At 40.9% G+C, this 16,696-nt stretch overlaps 1 protein-coding gene and 1 long non-coding RNA gene across 4 annotated transcripts; one reads left to right on the forward strand and one right to left on the reverse strand.

Moving 5' to 3' along the window:
* Positions 1-512: 512 nt before the first annotated feature.
* On the reverse strand, positions 513-5,441 carry LOC122166034. Of its 3 annotated transcripts, XR_006170651.1 has the most exons (4): positions 4,857-5,441; positions 4,302-4,352; positions 2,389-2,510; positions 513-1,432 (listed from the first exon to the last, which is right to left on the reverse strand). It is a non-coding gene; the product is annotated as an uncharacterized LOC122166034 (long non-coding RNA). The 3 variants fall into 3 exon arrangements; XR_006170650.1 differs by lacking the exon at positions 4,857-5,441 and having other exon boundaries at positions 4,302-4,850; XR_006170649.1 differs by lacking the exons at positions 4,302-4,352; positions 4,857-5,441 and adding an exon at positions 3,150-4,289.
* A 1,085-nt stretch (positions 5,442-6,526) lies between these two features.
* Positions 6,527-16,260, forward strand: MARVELD2 (MARVEL domain containing 2). The gene is made up of 6 exons (XM_042829535.1): positions 6,527-7,531; positions 9,277-9,309; positions 10,439-10,578; positions 11,241-11,412; positions 11,775-11,825; positions 12,723-16,260. The coding sequence occupies exons 1-6, from the start codon at positions 6,527-6,529 to the stop codon at positions 12,837-12,839; spliced, it is 1,518 nt and encodes a 505-aa protein (XP_042685469.1). The 3' UTR covers positions 12,840-16,260.
* The last annotated feature ends 436 nt before the right edge of the window (positions 16,261-16,696 follow it).

Raw genomic sequence — 16,696 nt, forward strand, 5'->3', positions numbered from 1 at the left:
TTCATGGTCACTAGAGAAAAACAAAGTTGTGATTTGGAATAGTGGGGCTGTGGTTGGCCAGCATTGCTTGGAGGTCAGCTGGGGGTGGTAAGGCAATGGCTTCCTTCTGACATCATGTTAGCTGCACCTGCTGTCTTCTCTGTGGTTCTCTGTTGAGAGCTAACCAGCAGTTGCTTTGGTTTATGACATCCTAGTGTAAAGTATAGCTTGTGTGTTGGTGGATGTGTTACCAAAGCAGTTTGTTCACAGTCTCTTGTAAACCGCAGTGCAGGAACTTCAGGCCTTCACTAAAAATGCAAACACAGAGCTACCCTGCTTACAAATATTTGTGTTCAGGAAGCGAATGCACAGTGGTGATGGAGACCTCCTTTTGAGCCCTTATGGTTCACGCTTCAATAACTTGTATCTTCTTAATACTTATGTATGCATATTATTATATACCTATACAATAATATATGTCTATCATATATCTATATATGATGATATATATGATGGAAAAAAAATTCAATGCCTTAGAGCTTGCATGGTTTTTAGTTATCTCGTAAACTTTAATATCTGAAATTGAAAGTGGAAGCCAAGCCTCTTACTCTGGAAATACAAATAAATATAATCACACTTAAAGAAAATGTGGAAATCATCACTGCATAGATGATAGAAGGCAATCTGAGTAATGAGAAATAGCTCATCATAATACTATAAACAGTGAACAGTGGGAAGGAGAATTGTATTTGTTCTGAGATTGTGTGAGGAGCTTATTATCATACAATTTTTTTTTTTTTTTTTGCTTTTGAATACTCCAAACAAAATTCATACAAGTTCAGAAATACTCATTTTCTTAGAGTTTGGTTTTTTATTAACAGAAATAACTACAATATCAATACCCTTTGCTTGGTCTTTCATCTTCCCTATCCCTGCCCTGCTTCTTTCAAATAAGTTTATATGAATCCCTGCTGTGGTGGAGTTGTAGCTCCTATATCCTATGCTTTGGTGTAGTTGTTCGCTGGGCTAGTGTAAGCCCATTCTTAACTCCAAATAGGGAAAGAGCAAGGATGGCCATACAGTGTTACTGATTTTACTGCTGTGCTTGCATGCTGAGAGAGACAGACAGCAGCTTCCTCCTTGTAGATACAACCTGTCCTGTGCCCCTTCCCTTGCAAGACTTTGTTATTTGGCAGCAAAAAAGGACCACGAGCAACATAGCGTGTATGAAAGTGCAATTTCTGTGGTGGGACCAGCACAGCAGAATGTGGTTGTTAACATTGTTTTTTAATATCAAAAAAGGTAGTGTATGAGGTTGTCTTGTAATACATTTGGTGAGGCCAGAGTTCAGGTTTTTCGTTTTCCATTTAAACTGAACAAGAGTATAATCAGCATGGAGGAAGTTTATATTGATAATGATGAAGAAGACTTGCATATGTTTCAGTCAGAGTGGCTGCAAGAGAAGAGCAAACTTGTTTTACTGGGGAGAGGAGGAGGATATAAAAATTGCTTTTATGAATTAAAATGACACAAAATGCAGGAGTACTGTTTGAGCATTACACACACAGCATTATGTCTGTGAGTGTGCTATTTTCTTGTGGGATCAGAATGCTGCCATGCTCTCTGCATGTGTGCTGGAGGGCTGTGAGGCTGTGGTGGTGAAATAAGAGCATGGAATCAGCAGAACTCATGGAGAAGAACATAGCATAGTACAGATAGGCCAGTGCAACCTTTCATGAGTATTAAATACTATTAAAATAATTACTCAACTCCATGGCATTTCTGGCTTATGCGGAAAGTGCTGAACTTTCAAGAATCAGGAAAGCAGGAAGGCTGGGACTGCGGATCCCACCAGAGGCACCGCTTGGAGAGACTAGCTCTAAGTAACGTGATGGAGCTGTGGATGACCATGCTCACTGCAGGGGAGGTGGAGAAGATGACCTTTAAGGTCCCTTCCAACTCTAAGTATTCTTTCTTACACCTCTGCAATACACTACATGAAAGTACAGCAGAGTTCCAGGTTAATGCTTTGTGTCTTGGGCAAAGAACACTCCCCTTTTTGTGTCAAATCAATTTCATTCTCGCTTAAATCTTTTAGACTGTAAAAACAAATATTTGATCCATGTCATGCAATCAGAAAACTAGGAACAGATAGAAAACTAATGCTTAATAGAATTAAAGATGAAAAAGAACTATAAACGAGGCTATTTAAAATATTGCTACTAACATTCAGATCTACTAAATAGGTTTCATCTGGAAAAACTTTAAAGAGACAAAATACAAAGTGATGCCATTGAAAATAAAACTCACATAACAGGTGTATATGGAACTTCTGCCTGAAAGTTGGTTTTTTTCCTCCTTAATTTAATAAAACATGATGTTCTGAAGGAAACTAAGTATCAGGTTTACCTGCTGAAATGCCTACTCAGTGGTAGTCTTCCAGCATCTTGGATGGGAGCAATCTCAGCTGAAGAAAAAAGGAGCTCCAGTATCACATTGGGTGGATTGCAACGCACAGATGATTAAAGACACTGGAAAATAAATAATTCATAAGTTAACTGGAGTGGTCCTGTATATATTTGAATAATTTCGTATACAAAATCAGTTTATATCTACTTGTGCCTATCACCAACCCATATTTATAGATACCAAGATATAGATATAGATATAGATACCAACACATACTTATAGATTGCCCCCACAGAATAAAGAATCGACTGTGTATTTAGATATAGTTATTACTGCATAGCCTGCATAATGCATTCACCTGGATGATTAGACCTTAGCTAAAAGTCTTGTGAAGACCATGTTTATACAAAGTCTTGTAAAGATCTATGCAAAGTCTTTTATTGCAAGTAGTTAACACAGCAGAGGTAACCCAGCAGTCTGAACAGCAACTTCTGGTTTACATACATATTACCAATACTACATATTTACTAAAAGTCTTCTGAATGAAACATCTGCTTACTGCTGGACTGCCTCACGTTACACGTTCTTTTAAATGCTCTGCAAGCTTTGACTTTTTTATACTCTGAGTGTACTTTATCTAAGTATAAAAATAAGTATAAAAATTATCAGATAAAAGCCTTTATCTGAGAAAGGCTTTTTAAAGCGTTTTAAATTGCTTGACAGAGATCAGTGAGCAGTAAGGTCTAGCTAAAAGAGTTTACCAGATTTCCAAAGGGCTTCTAATTATGTCTCAGGCACTTTTAAAAGAAGCTTTAGGCTTGAAAGAACAACTTAATTAGTAAAGCCTGATCAATTATTAATAAATATGAAAGGGACTGAGTGGGTAGGGGTGAGTTAATGGTTAACTCCTGCAGTGGAGGAAAGATGCCAATACAGTTCTGCAGAGATCTGTCCTATAATGTGGATTGTCCAGCAGAGGTGTATGAGGGCTGCACTGAAAGTAATGCCTGCCATTTTATTATAATGGCCCACAACCAATGAATGCTAACAGTATGGCAACAGAGGTTGAAGCTTCCCACCAATATTCCATTCCATCCCACATTGTTGCCATGTGTCAGATGGCAGCAGAGGAGCAGTCTGAAAAACAGCACCTGACATGGAAGAGCATATGGAGCAAAGGTGTGGAGTTGAAAACTGCATGTCTTGAAGCTTGCACCCACTGACATCTAACAGTCCTTGCTGAACCCTTATGGAGACCAGCAGTGGTGACAGACAAGCCACACTCTGGACAGCTGCACAAATCAGCTGATGATTGTGACTACACTGAAAAACAGTACTTCATATCTGAGAAGTTGCTCTATCAAAGCGCTCTTGTGCTCTTTGTATCTTTTCTACCCTCCGTGGAAATAAGTAGAAGGCTTTTTTTTAGGAGTAACCTACAATGTTAATACCAAAATGCTATATAAGAAACTAATAGAAAAGTGAATTTACAGAGGCTGAATGCATCAAATGCAGATTTTTTAATAGCAGAAAGGTGGACAGTGTTTTGGAGAACTGTAAAGGCAGACAGAGTAGTGAGCAGTAAAACAACCTTTTAGCTCCTACAGGAGAGAGAACACGTGCAGAGCTGCCCTATCACCTTTGGGAACAGACAAGCACCAAACATAACCATACATCACTGTGCAAGAAGCAAATTTTGCTTTTGCAGAAAGCAACAAACATCTACCTACCTTTTTGTACGTGACAGCATATGAACCCAGTGCAAGTACAGTTATCTAATTTTATCACACATATGCAATCAGCTGTGCATTATTTACCCAGTAGATGCAGACAGCTGCAATCATAGTTACCACAAACAATTATTACTGTTTTTATACTGTTATTAATGATCATATACGTGAATTAGAGGTTACCTTGTCTTACTTCAGCAAACATAGATATTAGCAGCTGGCATTCTTTTCCCACTGAAAATAAAGAGCAAACCAAGGTTTTCTTAATTATTTTCCCCAGAACAGAGAACAGACCCAGAGCAGTGTGTCAGCTGACAGCTCTTCTGGAAACCAAGGCTCACTCTTTCTCCGGATAAATCTATGCCAATTCTAGCAGAGCAGAACGTGGTTCACCGGCAGATGTTATCAAACTGATATCGTTAGAAAAACTGGGAAAGCTTTTGTACTTGGAATTCTGAAGAAGGGCTTGAGTGCCTTAAAGTACATACCACCCATTTAACAAAACACTTTACCTCTGAATTCCAATCCATGAGCAGTATTTGTGCTTCGACCACCACTTTTAAGACAAAATATAATTCTGGCAAAGACAGGCAATAATTTAATAATGATGCAAGAGATTGCTTTACTAATGCAATACTAAAGAGATGCAACTGTTAGCTGTTACATCTTAAATGCTTATTTGGAAAAACAACATCAAGAAAAGGATGAGTTCACCAACAGCAAAACTGTGATTCTAACCTTGTCAAATGGCTTTTATGAACTGAAATTCAAATCTCTGGATGACTGTGATCTGCTCATCAGGAGCTACATTGTTTAGGCACAGCACAGTAATTAGACAGCAGTTTGAGCTGTCTGTCTTTGGCATGGTGATGATGCCTCTTCAGAAAAAGACGTGGAAAAGAAACAATGGGAAATGCTTCTTACATCCCCTGAAGAAGCTGAACATCCATGGAACTATGGGAGTATTTTAACGAGAGCTTCATCTGAAATTAGACAGCAGCACTGATTTTTATTCAATTTTTTGAAACACTGTTTTTTTTTTTTTTAGCACTGCAGCTCCTCTGCATTAGATGTTAGAATGCTGACTCCTATTTCTATTTCAAGCCTATATTGATCTACAGATGGTTCACTAATGGGATGACATGCACGACACAGTGCTGTACCTTCTGAACCACAACATCATTTACAAAGCCTCAGTTACGTTTCTGTAATTGGAATCAGGATGAGTTCTCACTGGTACTTTGCTAAGTTTTTATCAATACTCTGAGAAAAAAATTGAACACTGACAACATTTTTTCACCCAGAGGGTGGTGAGGCACTGGAACAGGCTGCCCAAGGAGGTTGTGGATGCCCCATAAACTCATAGAATGGCTTGGGTTGAAAAGGACCACAATGATCATCCAGTTTCAACGCCCCTGCTATGCGCAGGGTCACCAACCACCAGACCAGGCTGCCCAGAGCCACATCCTTGGCCTCGTGTTTCTTGAATTTACCTTGTAGACCTCCTTGTTTGCAGTAGCAGAAAGCCCCACGTACACCAGTCCGATGGCTTACTGTGCAAAGGCTGGTTTGGCTTGGTATTTAATGATTGTGATTTCAGGTGTCCACTAACAATCTCTTAGAAGGAATGGGAGAAGACAAGGTTTTCTGAATCCAAAATGTATTCCAGTACTTTCGCTATGACACAGGAGCACTGGGTGCTTGAAATAGCCATGTTATAGTTTTAGAAATGGATTTCTTTCCTGAAGTCTTTGACTCTTTATGTCCGTTCCCAAAGAAACTGGTGAGCACAAATTTGGATCCAAGCAGACGCTGGGACACTGCTGAGCTGGACAGTAGCTCTAGGTCACAAAGAACACTTGCTGGGATCAAACCTGTTAATAAAGCCTTGGTTTTTAAGGTGGAGGATCCCTGCAGGCATTCAAGGCCAGGCTGGATGTGGCTCTGGGCAGCCCGGTCTGGTGGTTGGCGACCTGCACGTAGCAGGGAGTTGGAACTGGATGAGCACTGTGCTCCTTTGCAACCCTGGCCATTCTATGACTCTGTGATTCTATGATTTGAACATATGATATGAACAGAGGTGCTAGAAAGATTAACGAGTCCAAATTAAGCGAGAAGCACGAGATTGCAATACAGTTCCCTACCCCTAACCCTTCCAGCCCTTGTTCAATTTGTTGCTTCAACTTAAAGTAAGCCCTAAGCACCGCAGATCAGCTCGGCAGCCCTTCCCCGCCGCTCCGAAGCCGCAGCCCGCACTCGCTCAGTACCACAGCGCTCGGCCGGCGCAGGCGCAGTGCGCGCGGCAGTGCCGGCGTTCCCGCGCGGATGGCGGCGCCGCATCACGCAGGTGCGGCCGGGTGGGGCGGCGCGGCGCAGGTGCGGCGGGGAGGGCCGTTCCGCCGCGGGTCATGTCGCGGAGCGCCGCGTCGTCGCCCTCCGGGGCCGCCGCCGCCGCCCCCCTCCCGCCGCCTCCGCTGCCGCTGCAGCCGCCCTTCGGTCCGGACGCGGGTCCCGGAGGCGGACGAGCCGAGCTGAAGCCGGTGCGGCGCTTCATCCCTGACTCGTGGAAGAACTTCTTCAAGGGGAAGCGCGGCCGCGGCTCGGGCTGGGACGGAGCGACGTCCGACGTGGGGTTCGTGTCGGACGGGACACCATGCTCGCCGCCCGCCTCTCCCGGCCAGCCGCGGGTGCGGCCCGGCCGCTCCGCAGAGCGGTGCGAGGGGTCGGGCGGCAGCTGCCGCTCGCTGGAGGCCGAGGCCATGCTGCGCGGGGACTCGTCGGGCGCGCCCACCGGCATGACGTACGAGGAGCAGGTGGAGGCCTACCGGCAGCGCTACGCCTACATGAAGTCCTGGGCCGGGCTGCTGCGGCTGCTCGGCGTGGCCGAGCTGCTGCTGGGCGCCGCCGTCTTCGCCTGCGTGACCGCCTACGTACACAAGGACAACGAGTGGTACAACGCCTTCGGCTACTCGCAGCCCTACGGCTACGACGCTTCCTACGGCGGCTATTACTACAGCGGGCCCAAAACGCCCTTCGTGCTGGTGGTGGCCGGCGTGGCGTGGATCGTCACCATCGTGCTGCTGGTGCTCGGCATGTCCATGTACTACCGCACCATCCTCCTCGACTCCAGCTGGTGGCCGCTGACCGAGTTTGGCATTAATGTGGCCATGTTCCTTCTGTACATGTCTGCCGGCATCGTGTACGTCAACGACGTCAACCGAGGGGGACTCTGCTATTACCAGCTGTTCAAGACGCCGATGAATGCCTCTTTCTGCCGTGTGGAAGGAGGTCAGACGGCAGCCATCATCTTCCTGTTTGTCACGGTGGTCATCTACCTGATTAGCGCCTTGGTTTCTCTGAAGCTGTGGAGGCACGAAGCAGCCAGGAGGCAGAAGGAGCAGATGGAACGAGAGGTGGGTCGTGGGGATCCTTTTGGTGGGCACAACTGTAAGGTCTGCTGTATGGCCCTGAGCCTTCACAGAATCACTGGGTGGCCCGGGTGGGAAGGGACCTCAAGGATCATGAAACTTCAACTCCCCTGCCACATGCAGGGCCACCACCCTCCACATTTAGTGCTAGACCAGGCTGCCCAGGGCCGTGTCCAATCTGGCTTTGAACACTTCCAGAGACAGGGGCTGAGCCATCAACCTCAGTCACGGACAAATAACAAGTGTTGTGAAGATGTGACCCAGAGTCTTTTTGGAAAGGAACAGGTGTTGTTTGGTGGAATTCTGCATTCTCTACAGGCATTATGTGATGAAGTACTTCCGTGTGTGTGTGTGTGTGTATTCCAAACAAAGGAAAATCCAAATCATGTGCCTGTTGAGCTTTTTAGCAGGGTTGGGCTTAAAGACAACTCATTTGTTTGGAGACCACATTCTCAGCATGTGGACTGCTATTGCGAATGACAGCAAGAATATAAAATACTGGTTAGCATTTTGAAGTAAAAATCCAAGTGGTTCTTGTCTATTCAGTATTTACTTGTCTAACTGTGTTTACAGTTGTACCAGATAATCACTCAGAGGGTGGTGAGGCACTGGCACAGGCTGCCCAAGGAGGCTGTGGATGCCCCATCCCTGCAGGCATTCAAGGCCAGGCTGGATGTGGCTCTGGGCAGCCTGGGCTGCTGGTTGGCGACCTGCACACAGCAGGGGGCTGGAACTGGATGAGCACTGTGCTCCTGTGCAACACAGGCCATTCTGTGATTCTATGATAACAACAGTGATGAGAAAGCTGGTGTCTCAGTTCTGTTATTTCATCTTTTCACTTAATCTGTTTTGTGTTGTTGCTGGCCTTGTCCCTACTAAAACCACTCAATACCCACATAGTTAATGATAAACTGTCATAATGCTGCCAACAAGGGCATTTGAAGCCAATTGCATAAAACTTCTTCCATGGGAAAGCGCTCTGAAAAGCTGCTAAAAATCATTAAAAGATAGCTTAAAAATACACATATGTGGAGTTTACAAAAGCCTACCTTAAGTAATTGTCAGCATTTAAATGCAAGAAGCTCCATTCCATCTGCTTTATGGTTGTATTTCTGTTGATTTTCAGCATTTTAGTTTAATGTTGGTTTCCTTACCAAGATCTTGCATAGAACTTGAGACTCACTTTTAGGAAAGGGAATTGTAGATGTGTGAGACTAGCTAGTTTTCAGCCCGTTTTTAAATACATCCTGCAAGAATGAGGTGATTTACCTGTTGCTATTCATGTTCTTTTATTCTATTTCCTTAAGAATATTTTTGAAGTTAACATTTCTATCATATAAACTAGGATCAAGACAGTGCTGTGCAGAAGAGTAGCTGGTTGGTTACTGGTTAGTTCACCGCTGTGTTTTCTAGGCAATGAGCTAAGCTGCATGAATCACTGGAGTATGAAATTTAAAGGTGATTGAGAAGTGGTTGGAGTATTTCCTCCCTGTTACTTTCGACTGTGCTACTGAACATCTTGTTCTGGGCTTTGTGTTCTGGGCTTTCAAACATCTTAAAAATGCTTGATCTGAAAACATTCTTTTGCTAAATATGTTCATTATTTATTATAAAGGCATAAGAATATCTACAGCTTGGCTCAAAATATATATTAAGTATCTGTGCTTTTTGATTTGCTGTTTAAAATAAAACTTAAAGTTCTGTGTGGTTTTGTTTTTTTTTTTTTACAGATGAAAACACAGGTGTCTTTACCAGACAGAAAGGTAGGAAGCAAACTCATTTTTCTGTTTATTGGTATTCCCAATTGCATGCTCTTTTTTTCTTGTGACTCCTTGTTTTGACTACCTTTTTTCATTAGTTTTTTTTTCATTGTTGTTTTCTTTGGAAAAGATGAGGTTTAGTTCTGTAGTAGTAATCAGGAGAGCATTCTCTTGCTCGCAGGATTTGGAAGAAGTCTGTGAAGAGGTTAGTGCTAGTTCATCTTGGTTTTAAGATTTACTGTTGACAGCATGTGCTTTTAGTTTGTTTCATTAATTGATGAGTTCTGTAGTCTTTATCATAGAATTTTGCAGGCATGGTTATAGCAACAAAGCATCTGATGCATTACAGGATTTAGGGTTTAATTTTTTCCTTTTGGCTTCCTGTTAAAGTTGGAGAGGGGGCAGTGGGAGCTCATTGTTAGGTTTGAGATTTGAGTTTGCTGCTGTTATTCTATGACTACTCCAAGACTCTCTTACAAGCTTTGAAATACCAACAAAATAATGATTCTTGTGCTGCTGCACAGATCTGCAGGTGCACATGCTACAAAGCTTGGGCAGGATTTTAATGCAGCAGGTGTTGATGATTTCCAGAAAATTTATGGAGTATTTCTTTCAGACTTAAATGTTTCCCTTTAAATACTGTGAGCATCCTGCCACTGTCTTTTCTGTTGCTTACTTCAGTGCTTTGTTTGACATCACTCCTGTATCAAGGATTAAATTGTAGAATTGGGAAGTAAGGCTAAAAGGGATTTCTATAGAACAGGGTGATTCATGTTTATCCACAAATGAAATGGATATCCAGAAAACTTCCATAAACTGTTTTTTAAGATGCGGGGGACAAATCCTTTCAAGACCCAAATAAGTATTTGACTGTCACTGGTACAGATATTACGTTCAATGCCAAGAGTATTAGAACAAACTGAAGAAAGATAACCATTTTAAATTCTTAACTGTGGAACTCTTTCCTGATTTTCTAACTATAGTAAAGTATATAAAGAATGTATGTGATTTACTTATGCTGCTGCTTAGAACTCTTATCTCTGTCTTAACTGCATGCTTTACAGAACTTGTGTTTTGCATTTGAATAAAATCTCATTTTAACTGGGACAATATTTTTTCTTTTCAAACGTAGTGTGCTGACAGTGACGACGCACCGAAAGAAGAGGTCACTTACAGGCAGCTTAAGTCAGTGGAAAGGAAACCAGAACTACTTAATGGTCATATCCCTGCAGGCCACATTCCTAAACCTATAGTGATGCCAGACTACTTAGCGTAAGTGTCTTAAATTTGTTTATCAAAGTCAGTACTGTTAATTGACTTGTTTTTTTTTTTCAAGCAGCATTTCTCTTATTCATGTTTTCTCTGCACGTGCTGCAGAAACTTACAATTCTTTATCAATGCCTTGGACACAGTAACATAAATGATCTGAAACTTAACAAACAAACAACCCTAAAACCCTACCCAAACATTGGAACACACTGTTAGAATCTAGCATGTAATTACCAAAGGAACAGAAGATGCAGGCAATATTCATGGGAAATTTCTTAGCTTTTTAGTTCTATAAATTTGTCTAATCTTGTGTGAGTGCTAAATTGATAATATCCCTTTTAAAGGGTAGGCTTTCCATGTTATCCACAATCTGTTTTGTTTGTCATTTCCAAGATAGAGTGGGTGGCAACCCTGCCCAGTCTAGAAAGGTTGAAACCAGATGTCCTTTAAGATGTCTCCAACCCAAGTCTGTGATTCTGTGGTGAAGTATAAAATAAATTGATTTGTATACTATTTGGCATGTATTTCAGTGGTTCAGATTTGGGACAGCTTCAGCAATTATGAGATGAGCAAACATTACAGAAACACTTTACTGATGTCAAGACTGTGTGCTTGTTGAAGTCTGATGTCTAATATTAGTCACTGAATATTTACTTATTTTAAAGGAAGTACCCAGCAATTCAAACAAATGAAATGCGAGACCGGTATAAAGCAGTGTTCAATGATCAGTTTGCTGAGTACAAAGAGCTGTCTGTGGAAGTCCATGCTGTGTTAAAAAAGTTTAATGAGCTGGAAGCGTTGATGAGACAACTTCCTCAACATCCTGGAAGCATATATGTGAGTACCTGTGAAAAAAAGGGTAATGGTAAGCGTTCAGCTTCTAACTTTCATTGGTTAATGTCTGGTGACATTTGGCAGTGGCTCAGTAGGAGAGAGAGTTTTTCTCAAATATGCTGTTTCTTATTTGGTCATCCATCTAGAATGCAATGATATTGTATATGTATTTGTATTTTTTTTTTTTTCATGTTGTTAGCTTTCTAGTTTGAATAAAGCAAAGTTAACTTGTTTTCACTGTTTCTTAAGTACAAAAGGTACAACTAAAGCCAGAAAAGATTTAATCAGCTGAGAGATTGACTTTTGAGAAGTGTTTTGTAGAGTTTACATGAGTGTGTTTAAACGTGTGTGATATCTCTCCACAGGAGCAGGAAAGGATATCAAAAGTTCTGCAAGAATATGAGAAGAAGAAAAATGTGAGTGTTTTCAGCTTTACATTGCTGATTAATCTAAAGAACAACAAAGGAAGTGTAAATAGACAGCACTGCTGATAGAAATTTGCTACCTTGGGGTACCCCTAGCTATTGCAGGGCTTCGTATATATTGTATTTTAAATCTTTGGCAAAAGGGTGATGCCGCCTTCGCTGTTCATGCCAATAACCTGTTTTGGAGAGTGCTTCTATTAGCCAGGTGAGGAATAAAATAGTTAAGTATTTTTGTCTTTTAACATTGTCATTTTAAAGGTCCGTTCACTTCTTGGGGTAGAGTTTGTTCACATTCACTAGCTGACGTGGACGTCAGATACATTAACGGAAAGGTAGTCTCACACTTAATAAGTTTTTTTTCTTCTTTCTTTTTGGCAGCTTGAAACTTGAGTAGACTTCCAAAAAGTCATTTCCAGCATAATGCAAAGAGTTTCACTTGGTCAGTTTTAAGTGCAGGCAGTAAATGTGTACCTGTGTTCTTTCAAAGCATCCTCCATTCAAGTAACTGTTCTTTTTAATTAAATTTGAGTTGTGTCCATGTTAACTAACTTCCGTTTCCTTTTTGGAGAGGTATTTATTAGACGTATCAGAACCCATATATTAAATAAAAATGATGTAGTAGATTGTAGTTTACATTTGCAGGCTTTTTTTTAAAAACTGCTCTCTTTCCTAAATAGCTGCAGTAGTGTATTAAAGCAGGACTTCTTTCTGTAGCCCTCCATGAAGGAAGAAGAAACAGGCAACAAAAAGTCATGGTCAAAGAAAAAAGTATTATTCTGGCAAATAGTTATATGCTGTCCTTAGTCAAGAACATGCTTGATAATAGACTACTACTGGATAAAACTGAGAGCATAATTATTAATGTAAGAATTTGTGTTTTCTTGGCAGGATCCCGCATTTCTGGAGAAAAAGGAACGTTGTGAATACCTAAAGAATAAGCTTTCTCACATAAAACAGCGAATTCAGGACTATGATAAAGTTATGAACTGGAAAGTGCAAATTTAGCAATGCCTTGAGCTTGCCTACAATATTTTTCTAGTTTTTAAATCAATAAGTGTATTGTAAAATATTTATTTACTCTCAGATCTGTGTACTTTCAGTGGGGATAACAGCTACCTGACCACTTCATCACTTCACTGTGTGTTGTATGTTACTGATAGGTTTTATGTGCAGGTTCAGTTACAAATCTGTGTAATGAGGTTGTCAGATATGTTTAGAATACCAGTGTTAACATTCTGCTTTTTTTAATTAAGCATGGTTTATTTGGCAAGTTGGGGAGTGCACTAGAGAAGGCAGTTCTAAATACTGCGTCAAAAGTGTGTGTGCAAATTCTGTATCAAGGATGCAGACGATGTCAGAATGATATCAGAAGGAGTTGCATTGTTCTCTGTGGCTGGGTTTGGTAATTTGATCACACTGAGGAGTTTCAGCAGGTAGGAAATGAAGTGTACAAGGTGGCTGTATTTTCAAATACACTGTTGTATGTTAGAAATTACTGGGAGTAAGTTCCTATGTAAGCAGTGATCGTATGCTGTTTTTTGTTTTGTTTTTATGCTCCTCTGTAGAGGTGATGCAACTTAAAAGTGGCCTTAAAAGTGACCTTATAAGTGACCTTAGAAGAAGAGTGGCATTGAGTGAGAGTCATGTTTAGTGTTCCACTAGTGTTGCTGTAGACCAAGATGATCTGCATGTATTTTGGGGACGTTTTAGTAGGCTTTGACTGGGTTAAAGAAAGAGAACTTCTCTTTGTCAGCAGGGAGCTGGACTTTCCGCTTTAGCTCAGTTTAAGATTGTGTAAATGTTGCTGTTTGTGAACTTCTTATTCAGTGTAGTACAATGAAATTAATTCTCAAAACAGAAATTATTAGCATCTTTTATAAGGCGAGGAGTATTTTGTTTTCTGGAGTGTATCTTTATAAATTCAATATAACTTTTCTTCTGTGTTGGGGTTACAGGTTTGTATATGCAAATTTTCACATAAGCCAGTGAATTTTCTCTTTTTATACTTTTTCACATCTTTTTAAAAAGCTTTTTACATAGTAAAATTGCTGGAAGCATTGATAGTTTCCTTGTACAGGTTTATATAATTGCAAATGGACTATTTTTTTGAAATGTGTTTTAGTTTCATTAAAAAAATGAAACAACCTAACGATGTTAATCCATTGCTTATATAATCATTTCACCGTTAAAAAAAATTGCCCCTGTTGCTCAGTATTGAAAACACGTTAATACACCTAACTCTGGGATTTATTTCTGGTTTGATTTTTGAGCTCTTATCATCATTTATGTTGCAATCTTGAGGTTTTATTCACTTTCATACTTAAAAAATTGACTTTACAGTTTTATCAGCTACTTGTGTGTTTTATACCTGCTGTAGCATACGTATTCTAAAGAACAGGTTTTTCTTTGTAAGCTTCTTGTCCAACTCCCTGCAGTCTAAATTTCCTTTTGCCGTATGCTTGGCTTTTTTTGTCAGTGGAAACTCGAGGCTTTGCTTCTGTAGCAGAAGTCTAAGCATAAGGAACTTCTTCTTGTAACATGTTGTAAACAGCTGATGGCTCTGATTCTTTTTTTTTTTTTTTTTTTTGGGGGGGGGTGAAATCATAGAATTAATGGTTTGGGCTTCAGGAGACCTCTAAAGATCACCAAGTCCACTCCCCTGCCGTGGATGGGAACGCATTTCATCACATCATGTTAATAAAAGCACCATCCAGCCTGCCCTTGAACACTCTCAGGGATGGAGCATCCACAACTTCTCTGGGCAACCTGCTCTAACCACCCTTCTAGTAAATAATTTGTTCCTCATGTCTGGTCCAACTCTGCTGTGTTCTAGTCTAAAAGAATTATACCTTCCACTGTCTCTGCAGGTATAAAGTTTTTCTTCCTCTTTTTTTTAGCCCCCTGTATGTACTGAAACACTATAGTAACATCTCCTTATAGCCTTCTCCAGGCTGAACAGCCACAGATTGCAGCCAGTCTCCTTTACAGGAGGTGCTCAAGCACTCTGACCATCTTCACGACCCTCCTCTGGACCTCCTTAACAGCTCTGCACCTTTCTTGTGCGGGAGCTCCCAAACCTGGGTGTGATGTTCTAGGTGAGGTCTCAGAAGGTCAAATAAGAGTGAGACTACAAATTTTCTCAATGTGCTAGATGTAGTAACTTATTTAAATACAGCCAAGAATGTACGTACGTATGACTGACTTCCTGGGCTGCAAGCCGAGAACATTGCTGGTTCATAACCAATTTTTCATCAGCCACTGTCTTCAAGTCCTCTCTACAGGGCTGCTCTCAAACAGTTCTTCCTCACATCTGTGCAGGTATTGGGGATTGCCCCGACCCAGATGCAGCACCTACTGAACTTTGTGAGGTTCACGTGGGTGTATTTATTGTGTCATTGTCCCTGCGTATAGCATCCTTTTCCTCTAGAGTGTCATCTGCAAACTTAGTGGGGATGCACTCAATGCCACTGTCATTCATGAAGATGCCTTACGGTGTTGCTCCTTGCACAGACTCATGAAGGACAGCACTTGTTCCTGGTTTCAGTTTGGACTCTGAACTGTTGACTCTAACCCCTTGGTCACCCAACAAATACATATCTCTCCAAGTTAGAGGCAAGAGTGTCTGAGGAGAGGAGCATATCAGGGCCTTTTGAAAGATTCTGTGCCCCTAGTGGACCTTTCTGCCATGAGAACAGTGGGTTGTATTTTCAGCCTCCCTTTGAAAGTGATCTGAGTTTCAGTTTCTGAGAAACTTGCTTCTGGACCTTCAGACAGTATCTGTATAACCTCTGCAGAACTATTGTGCTTCTCTTCCTGCCGATTTTCCAACACAGATTTCGGAGAAATCAAGATTCATGCAATAAGAATTAGTTGCTGTGAGCTTAAACCAATCAAGTGTAGGATAGAAAGGAGGAGTAAATTTAGTGAGAACTAGTGAGAATTGTGAGAAGTGGTCTTTTGATGGTCTTAAAGGAAAAAAGGCAAAGTTACTAGGTGATTATTGCCTTGGTCTGTCTGTGCAGTCTCTTTAGTTTCACCTTTATGATCTACCTGGTTGCATGTACATCTAAAAAGTCTGCTCTGTGACCTGAGTAGCATGATTGCTGTGCTTAATAAATGGCTCTATGCATTTTTGCACAAATGTCTTATGCCTTGAGATTAATGAATAAGATGGTGTCTAATAAATGTAATCAAGAGTTGGCATAACATAGTATGGTTGGCTAGCTTTAACAACAACGTAGCAACTACAAGTACTGGTGCTAATGAAATACCTAATGGATTTGGTTTTGAATTTTTAATTTCATAATTCAAAAATTACGATGGGATTTGAAACATGTGAACACTCACAGTTTGCTCTTATGTCAAGCATTCCTGTCTGGAACTTAGGTTCTTTACCATGACAATAAAAGACATCCCTGTTCTGAAAGAAGCCTTATTTCTACTTTTTTTTTTTACTAATCATATTGGCTTATGCCTGTTTTTTCCATTTCAACACTTTATAAATTGGACTTTGTAAGAAAGTCTGGCATGTGACTGCTGGAAACAAATTTTCTTAGAATTAACAATTATTTCTTTTTTTCATCTTCAGCAGTTTTCACTACTTTTGTCTAAATGTCACAGGTTTTTCTTGTCTGTAGTTTAACTGAAAATAATTTAGTTTTTCCTACATTTTCCCCACTGTTAATGTTTCTCCTGATATATGCAACAGTGTGAAAGCACAAAGTTTTCCACTCCTGTTTATGGAAATGTTACTTATGTTTAAATGTTTTCTTCCTCAGTTCTTGTCTTACTCGGATGCAGAGTGACACGCCTTAAAAACGGATGCTTGGTGACTTTCCTGTAATTCAGAAGGTCAAACAGTC

The sequence above is a fragment of the Centrocercus urophasianus genome, unplaced genomic scaffold, assembly GCF_019232065.1.
Source record: "Centrocercus urophasianus isolate 14NV4802_14NV808 unplaced genomic scaffold, USGS_Curo_1.0 seq_31, whole genome shotgun sequence".
Lineage (NCBI taxonomy): Eukaryota > Metazoa > Chordata > Aves > Galliformes > Phasianidae > Centrocercus > Centrocercus urophasianus.